Source organism: Sinocyclocheilus rhinocerous, unplaced genomic scaffold, assembly GCF_001515625.1.
Source record: "Sinocyclocheilus rhinocerous isolate Xijiao unplaced genomic scaffold, SAMN03320098_v1.1 scaffold1001, whole genome shotgun sequence".
NCBI classification, from domain to species: Eukaryota; Metazoa; Chordata; class Actinopteri; order Cypriniformes; family Cyprinidae; genus Sinocyclocheilus; species Sinocyclocheilus rhinocerous.
The window spans coordinates 249468-259301 of record NW_015666593.1 but is presented as its reverse complement, the minus strand read 5'-3'; the positions used below and the strand labels follow the sequence as shown (position 1 = coordinate 259301).

Here is a 9834-nt window from a genome sequence, read left to right as displayed (position 1 = left end):
CCATTAAACAGCTTGGAAGATCAAAGACAATTTTTAATATAACTCCGACTGGATTCGTCTGAAAGAAGAAAGTCATATACACCTAGGATGCCTTGAGGGTGAGTAATTCATGGGCTAATTTTCATTTTTGGGTGAACTAACCCTTTAAACTTGAGTACCTATAGAGTATCGCATCCTTCATATCTCTGAAGATTCTTTAGTTTTATCAGATCTATAAAAGACAGATACAGCTGTACAGCTTCTCTCTGAAAAAGTCAAGCTCCTGGAGGCGTGACGTGGGCGGAGCTAAAGAGTCACGAGCACACAAAGCTTTTGCGTAGCGATCGTCTGCAAGCTGTGCCATCGACATAAATAAAACAGGGACAAAAAATTGATTCACTTAAATTAACTATGTCTAACAAATGAAGCATGTTGATGCCGTGCTCTTGCTCTCACTCTGGTTGATGTGTGCGTGCTCTTCCGGGAGAAGTGGGAGAAATTTTGCCCTTTGTGACGTCATACCAGGGCCATACTCTTTCATACAACTCATACAACTTTCCGAAACATTTTTTTTTTTTTTTTTTAACTTTGACGATGTTTAGCATAAGAATCCAACTCTTTAACAGTGTAAATAAGTCAGAATGCATGAAATAGCACTAGACCTCAAGCTTTAAACTTGTTTTTCAGTAAATGAGTAGTAAAATGAGGTGTTAAACTTTCACAGAATTTGTATCAATGTTGTTTAAATATAGTAAAAATAAACAAAAATTAAATGACAATTTAGAAAATTAAAATGTAAATTAGATTAGTTAAAAAAAACATTGGAAATGTGTCTGTAATTTAACTTAGTGAAAGGAAGTGTTATCAATAACTTTCCCTAGATAAAAAAAGTATGTTTTATTGTCGTTTATCCCAAAATTTGGGAAATATTAATAGCAATAAACATTAAATAAACAAGAATACGAAAGACAATTTATAAAAAAGCAGATACTCCAGAATACTTAAAGGGATAGTTCACCCCAAAATGAAAAAAATTAAAAACAGGTTTGGAACAACATGAAAGTGAGTAAATTATGACAAAATGTTGGGGTGAAATATTGCCTTTAATATTGGTAAAAAAACAATACATACAAAATCAATATTTTTTATTATTTGTATATACTATACAGTATATATTATGTATTAATTTTATTTGAGATAATTGTTTATTGAATATTGAATAAAAGGTAAACAACACTGGATTTGTACCTCTGATACTTTAAAAGAAGGCAGTGGGGACATATGGAAAGGACCGTATATGTTTAATTTGCAAGAATGAAACATTAGCCTACTAATTTCCTGAAGAAGTTAAATGCAGTGCCTGTATTGCTTATATAAATGTTGACCTTTCACTACGGCTTCCGTTTGGGACCACGTGCATCGGCCACTGTGTACATTTCAGTGTGGGTGTGTTTTCTTGAGTGCCTTTGTATCTATAGCTGTGCTGAGTTGTCAGAATCGTGGTGGGAGGCCGCTGTGAGTGATCTGCTGGGTAGCTGAGTGCTCTCCATCTGCTTTTGTAATTATAATGCGTTTTGTGTCGATTCCCGGCATACTGCCTTCCCACCCCTTTGTCTCTCGAAAGCCTCTTGACACAGTTCATATCCATTATGAGAATTTCATAAGCTTCTCCTTGGCCCACACAAAGCTTCTTGACAGAGTCCCGCCGTCTCGCTCATGCTGTGGAAATCTTCATCTTCTAAAGTGCGAGAAATCGAGGAACGGACACTCTCCTTCGTGACTGTCATTCAGTCACTTTGTTCACAATGGCCTCATTCAGGAAAGGCCTCCGACTAAACAGTGTCAAACTAAATTAGAGAGAGAAAAGTGTGAGGGAGAGAGATAGAGGGGTACCGGTCACTAGAGCTACCGGTCCGTCGCCAACTGCCCCGACCGTCTACCTCCCAGAGGGAGTTGACACACTGAATAGCCCTGAGGGAGGCTGCTGTCACCCAGGGAACAGCGGAGTCTACAGGCAGAGACACAGAGGACGGGCTTGAGGAGTTTGACTGAATTGTCCGTTGTTGTGGGCAGCAGGCGGTGATTTGGGGTCACAGCAGACTGTGAACGAAGCCAAAACGGTGTAGACAAAACAGAGAATAAAAGACGCTCTTTGTTAGGTTACAATAGCTGATGTTTTTTTGTGTGAAATAATTGAACCATTGAACAAAAAACATTTGATCAACAGCCAGTAATTTGCATTTTTTACAGTCTGGTTATAACTCTTAATACTTGTCACTGTTTTCTTCATTTGGATACATTGCCATCCTGTTTTTTAGCTGGCAGGTGTGCACAAATGGGCTGATATGCCTATAGCTTCTAAGATTTTAGATAAAATAGTGCTTTTTTTGTTTGCTTTTGGTAATTGATAGTCTGATAAATCCTCATAATAGTTTCCATTCCCCTCAGTTTTATTTCCACATTTATACAGCAGAGGGCGCCCTCTGTCAAGAACTTCTACACTATTTCAAAGCTTGATTAATAATGTGAAATGAGAATCCTGATACTGTAGTTTTATTCACCTACCTGCCAACATCATACTATTGTCATTTCAAATTACTTTTACACTGACATGATTTTAACTGGCCCCTTTGGATGTGAAATCTTTTGTAGCAGTAATATGGTACTTTGGAATCACTGTCCTTCCCATATATTACTCAAAATGTGTCTTTCCTCATCCACTCGATTTACTTTGTAGCAAAGAGATGCTTTAACATTCACAACACGAAGTCCCCTCTAAGTTTATCCTGGCCATTTGTGGAAATTATTCATTTTGATTCAATAATTTGAATTCGAGTAGGTTCTATTAACACACTTTGATTAATTAAATATAAAAATGCATTTATAGGAGTCTTTAAATACCTAACCTAATATATCTTTGGCAAGAAAAAAAAAAAAAAAACTACACGCTGTTCAAAAGTTTTATTTTGAAAGAAATTAATGCTTTTATTCAGCAAACATTGATTAAATTCAATGACCTGATGGTCAGGTTTCAATGCTATAGCATTTTTATTCCAGTTACATCGAGAAACCGAGTGCATTGTACCCCTCACAGGTAACTGCAGCTTAGTAGCTAACTATATGTCAACTATTTGTAGGTTGATTTCCCTAAAAAGTGCAACTGTGGGTCTGTGGCACAGTCAAAGGATTGCTCTGTTGGTCCCACTTTATATTAAGTGGCCTTAACTACTATGCACTTACATCAAAAAACAAGTACAATGTACTTATGTAATTACAGAAATTAATTACAGATGTACATGCATGCAGATATTTTAAAAACACAAGTACAATGTAAAAACATGTATGTACACAATAAGTGCATTGTACTACATGATTAATTTAAATGTAAGTACATAGTTGTTAAGGCCACTTAATATAAAGTGGGTCCGCTCTGTTTGTTTGATCTTGACCAAACTGGCACAACCAATGGCATCCGTTTGGGGCAGGACTATACGTATAGAGCGGAGAAACATTGAAACAGTCATTAGTTGTTTTTGGTGACACTAGTTGCACAGAAGTTGCACACTTCAGGTTGAAGTATACCTCTGCTATAGGACAAAAAACACTTTCCACTGCAGGTCCTCTCCTCATGGGTTAAACCTTCCCACAATATGTTTCCCAGCTCTATCATAAACACATGATAACACCAGGCCTTTGGAGAGCGTGTGCCCACTTGACCTCACTGCAGCGATGGCCAAGTGATGTTTAGTTTTACTTCACACTAGTGTTTATATAAACCAAGACACCACAGGTACAGTTGCTGGGCGGGAGGTTTAAGATTAAAGCATTAACACAGACACTGGGAACGTTTCATAGACACTCACCTAACAATATAAAAAAAGAAAATAAAATGACCTAATGCTTTCCCATCCACAACACCCTTTTTAATCCACCACAGCCCGACTCACATGCTGTACCTCAGACTGGCCTCAGACAGCGTAATTAAACCTTTTAAGATGCTTGTAGGATCAGAAGTGAAATGGTTAAATGATTCCCTGGCTAAGACGGTTGTTTTTACATAGCTGAGTTGAACAGAGGAGTGCTCATTCTTATAGGAAACTTTAACCACTGGCATGGCATGACAGGTTCATTCTGTCTCTCGCTCGCTTTCTCTCTCTCTCTCTCTCTCTCTGGCTGTGCCATGAGTCTTAGAGCGCTCCTAAATAGCAACAAGTAAGCATGCGGCCGGAACGGGCTGGAGAAACTCTCAACAGGACATGAGGATTGAGAGAGAGAGGGTTAGAGGGGGAGTGAAAGAGGATTGAAGCCGTCTCCTCCTCAACACACTCACAATGTTGAGTGTTATATACTTCCTACGAAGCTTCTTTAAGGTAAGAGTGCTTCAGCTTGTTTTCCTAGCTTTGCGTTTGTTGGAACAGATTAACATCGCGCTGTCATTGTGGTTAGTTATGGCATTCGGGTCATTTTCGTTTGAAGCTGTTCTTAATAGGTTATCTTGTAGCTCCTTCTTGGAAAGAGGACAGCGTTGAGTTCAAAGGAACATTTTTGAAGTTTTAGATGAAAAGTGTCATAGCAGATAATATTAGCATGTCAGTATCTGATACATTTGCTTTTATTAATTATATTAAGTTTGTTCTGTTTTGATTCTTTTAGTATCAAACAAAGTGTGTTTTTTTGTGTCAAATGTCTGACAAGCTTTGTATAATGGCAGTTTGGTTGTATCCTTGGGCTTGTTTCTTGAGATCACATATGTCTTTGATTAAATGAAGGACGCCTAGATCACTGCCTGGACTTTTTCCCACTGAGTCAGTGAAGCTTCACCAACGGCCGTATTAGTGTGCGTGAGTGGCCCTGCGCAGTTGGGAGGCAGCATTGGCAGCGTCTTCAGCGTTGTCATGGATTTGGGGAGGTGCTGTTTAAAAAAAAATGGTTTTCAGTGGCACAGCAAGGCAAGTAGTTTTTCAGCTTGATCAGGGTCTAACTTAACTTAAATTAGGAATGAGAACAATTTACAGTTACTGTCACTGCAAAGGGTGGAAGCCCTTTGACATCGGCCTCCAGTGAGTCAGTGTGAGCAGGAAAGTTTTGTCACTAGCAGTGTTCCGGTTTTTAAATCCACATTCATGCATGCAAAAATCTTAGAAATATGAGCCAAGATATGTATGTTTTTCAGCACATTTTCCATATAGTGGCCCCAAAATGTATTTGAAGACTTAAAATGAATAGCCTAAATGTCACTGCATTCGTTTTACAATTATTGAAATATACTTGTCAAGCAAACTATTTCACAAAAACTCTAGATGTTTGTTAAACTTTAAATGATAATACATGGACTTATCAACAAATCTCTTAAAAAATATGTATTGTAATTAATTAATAATTTTTTCTTTTTATGCATTGTGTTGCACACAGTGATGGATTTCTAACATTTTGGAATAATACCTTACTTTCATAGCTGGCATTTTATGTATCCTAAATGCACATAATTACTAAATAATTACTAAATACAATAAACATTGTCAATTTTGAATTTAGCAATAAATAAATAATTAATTAAATAAACACAGATAATCAAATAAATAAATAAATGACAATATTGGCAATATTCTGTTTGCAAGTGATATTTACTTTTTTTCTTTATCTTCACAGCATAATTCCCATTTTATCTTAATTGTGATTTAAAGGGATAGTCCATTCAAAAATGAAAATTCTGTCATCATTTTATCACCTTCATGTCATTCCAGACCTGTTTGGCTTCCTTTCTTCTGCTAAACACAATAGATATTTTGAGTATTTTTTTCTTCATACAATAGAAGTCAAATTGTAACCAAAACTGTTTGGTTACCAACATTTTTCAAAATATCTTTGTTCGTGTTTTGCAGAAGAAAGAATATCATACAGGTTTGTCGTGAAATGACGGTGAAGAAAAGATGACAGAATCATCATTTCATTTTTGGGTGAACTATCCATTGAAGTGTTTAAATATTTCCTGGAGCCACTGTACATCATGTCCCCTACTTCTTAAACTGGTAGGAAAGCAGACTAAGCTGTTTTTATGGGATGTTGAATACAGATGAAGAATGAGCGTCCTGAAGCAGCTCTGCAGTTGCAGCTCAGTTTAAGCGCAGTGCCTTGTGTTTTACTCAGCTCTTCCAGCAGCCTCCTCTGTGCTGTAAGAACCTCTCATTGAGGGGCATTGTCGAATTGGAATATGTCATGCACAGCATCAGTCAGATTATGGTTGTGAATAAATGCATCCTCACAGACCGGCTCTCTCTGAAAGAGATTCTTTTTTCATATTCTGCCTTTTTGGCATGGGAATGTAGGCAGTTTATGCATGAGCTCAGTCAGCATAACCGCTTCCTAATCATTTCAGCCATAATTTTGTTGACATAAGCAGTCATCAGCTTAATCAATCAGTTGTCAAACTGCATGGTATGAACATAAACTGCCTTGACATTTGGCCTTTTACTGTATATCTCTGTACCCCCAGCTGAAATGAAAGCCGTGAAACAGTACTTTTCCCAAACAATACCGCTCTCAAGCGAAGAGCAATGTTACAGAGGATCCGTCCCAATCTGCTCTCCCGTCAGGAATATCAACGATCAGATTGCACATGAATGGGAGTTGTTTTTCCCATCTGTGTTTTCCTGGGGCAGTTTGATTATCCGGTTTCTCTTTAGATCACAGTGCATTGGCATGTCAGAGCTAGACGTGAGTAAAAGTATGGGTGTGGATGCATGTGTTAGCATGCATGTTGTTGTTTGGGACTGATAGGTGTGTGTGTGTGTGTGTGTGTGTGTGTGTGTGTGTGTGCATGTGTTGATGCTCTAGGCCCCCGATCCCTGTGACATACAGGGTTGAGAATGCCGATTACATACCACACTCAGTTACTCAATACATCGGCTTCTATTACACTTGGCCAGACAGGGAAATAGACGGGAAAATTAATTGAAGAAAAAAAAACAAGAGAGCAGTGAGAGATTTATATGGTTCATTAAGCAAAACATTTAGTGAAATTGAAGTCTTGTGGCATGTGACACATGAGGAAGCTCAGAAGTAGTTAGTACAAGATGTCTGTAAATGCAAGCAAACGACATACCAAATGATTTTAAGTATTTTTTTTTCAGTAGCTTTCAGCTTTTATATGGCCTTTCCAAACAATCTCATTTAGAGTAGCATAACATGACAGCAAGAACTGATAGTGAACATGCAAGTGAAGGTCTCAGCTAAACATTTTTTGTTATGTAAAGCCCTAATACTGTTAAAATGTCTCACAATGAGTCATTTTCAGCGTCTTCCTGAAGTCTCACTCAGAAACAAAACAAAACAGTTTATAATAGATGTGGGCAGATTTTCAATTTCCCCAGAGTAGAGACAAGACCAGACCATTCAGACACAGAGAATGAGAGCAATAGCAGGACAGGAATATAAACCAACTCCAAGAGGCTACCCCCCCACTTAAACCCCAGCCTATACTTTTCTTAATAGATTGTCCTCATATATTATGACTTTTGGCCATAAGAGCTCTGTAATCATTTTAAACATTATCTCTAGATCTTTGTCAGAGTTGACAACATGCATTAGTAATTGGATGCTAGTTAAAACAAGTGTTGTGGGGAATCCTTTTAAGTGGTTCTTGAGATCATAGGTCATAGATCATAGATACACTCTCAGAAAAAAAGGTACAAACTGTCACTGGGGCTTAAGTGTACACATTCGGTACTAATGTGCTTTTTTAAAGAACTAATATGTACCATTAAGGTAATACGTTCCATGTAGGGATAAAGAAATAAATGCTTTTTGTTTTGTTTTACATATAGCATTTAGTATTTAGCTATGGTTCAGTGGATGTGTTGTTGTGTGTTATGTCCCTGCCCTGTGAACCTGTTTTGGGGAAAACAGCTCCCTTGTGTCTTGGCGATTGTGTCTGTTTAGATTATGTAACCACTGATAAAGTATATCTCATTCTGTTTGGTAAACAAGCTTCTGCCTATTAGAATGGACAAGAGGGATCAGGGAGCTGTTGTATGAGTTTATAGGGCAAAGGTGTTTTCCCTGTGCATTTTTCTGTGTCTCTTTGAGAGTTATCAGAGCAAGGCTTTAAGTTCTGTCTGTCATCAAGGGAGCGTTGCATAAGCTGCTCATCACCTCCTCATTAGGAACAAGAAAGTACTTGTTATTTGGTCTGCTGATTCAACATGCAGTGCCCTTTATCTGGGATCCCTAATAGTTTAGAGAAATTGCGGGGATGAGGGTGTATTTAACCTCTTGTGCTTCAGTGCATCATGAGGGATTTTAGATAATATGATAATCAGATTTGGAAAGCAATAAACAGACTGGGAGATTATGTTCTGCTATCAGACTCCTGTGAGTAAATCAGGTGAAAGGCACAGGGTGTAAATCACATGATCAAATCCATGTAAATTGAGATGTATTAACTGCCATGAAAATATAGCCTAATCATCAAAAAGTAATTTTAACATGTTTTATGATTGTCAAAATGCAAGCAGAGTTGAAAATGCCTGATCTGAAATCTAACAAACACAATGTTCTTTATGTCTCTGTTTCTTTGTTGTCACTGCAATCTCTTAATTAGATTTATCTCAACAGTAAGCATTGACCTTCACTGTCTGTCAGACAGTGTGCACATCTTCTGAAAATTTACCGCATGCTCAGTATGCAAGTGTGATGTGCGTGACACTGATCTGATTTATGGAGCCTGTGTGTTGCATGCTGCTTCTGGAGGACACTTATTCAGTAGATCAGGCATGTCATGCTGAATTACACACTTACCAATGACTGGAGTAGAACCTGGCGTAAATGTGCAGTTGAAAAGCCTCAGATACTCTACAGTGAACAACTGATCTAGACTTCTAGTGCAATTAAAAAATAATAAAAAATAGAGTGCCGGTCATGTTTATAATACTTTGGTATGAAAGAAGGAGCCTTATACCTGCAGATCCTGCACTTCAAAGCTAAATGAGAAATGCCTGATAAAATGACCTTTGATGCAGATGTAATGGCTCCAATGGGGTATTCCAAAGTGAGCACATGACCTTAAAGTTAGCTGGAAGAGAATCTTCGAATGAATCAACGGAAATGATGAAGTGTTGGAATGATTTAGTGGTTTTAAATTCTAAATTCAGCTGATTTAGTTGGCACAGAGAGGATCGCAGTTGTGTGTGCACCAGCTCTAAATCACCACATCCAATTACTATGCACAGCAGTGCACATGAAGGCTCCACTATACTTGGAAAGCTAAAGCTCTTAAATATATCCACTGGGTTTTATTCAGATGCATTTCAGGTGAAATTATATCTAAAACAAACATTTCTGCAAAGACATCTTACTATTTTACTATTACTTCAAATCCACAGGTCAAATTCTCATGTGATGAGAAAGCTGGTAGAAGATATGGTCTTTGATGACCTCATCATTATATATAAAGTCTCACATATTTCAGGATATTACTGCACATCTTGGATTTGATGGTATATGACCTTCACTGTGTTAAATCTGCTTTCTGTGCTCCTCACCACTATATTTAGAAATAAGAGCAGCCCTCATGCGGAGCAACTTACCCACAATCTCCTGACACGTCATCCTTGCATGTATGCAGATCTGTTTGTGTGTGTTTCCCTCTCTGTGGCCGGCCTCCCCGATGGGATGAGCTCATGCTCATGTTGGGAGAGCAGCAGGATCCTGTGATTACAGCACTTCACTGTGCCAGAGTGATCCAAACCTCAATCACCTCCTGACTTTACATTTACATTTACATTTAGACATTTAGCAGACGCTTTTATCCAAAGCGACTTACAATTGGGGGATACATAAAGCGATTCTTCTTAAAAG

The 9834-nt window shown here is 38.0% G+C and overlaps 1 protein-coding gene across 8 annotated transcripts in view; it reads left to right on the top strand.

Moving 5' to 3' along the window:
- The window catches only part of LOC107732940 (rho guanine nucleotide exchange factor 4-like), a 94929-nt gene that overhangs the window by 27545 nt on the left and 57550 nt on the right, over window positions 1–9834 (top strand). Inside the window, exon 1 of one of the 8 annotated variants that reach the window (XM_016544380.1) lies at window positions 4133–4349. The exons of the other annotated variants lie outside the window; for them this stretch is intronic. Within the exon in view, the coding sequence (XP_016399866.1) occupies window positions 4311–4349 (39 nt within the window). The 5' untranslated portion in view covers window positions 4133–4310. Of the gene's footprint in view, window positions 1–4132; window positions 4350–9834 lie in introns of those variants that run through there. 8 annotated transcript variants of the gene reach the window in all.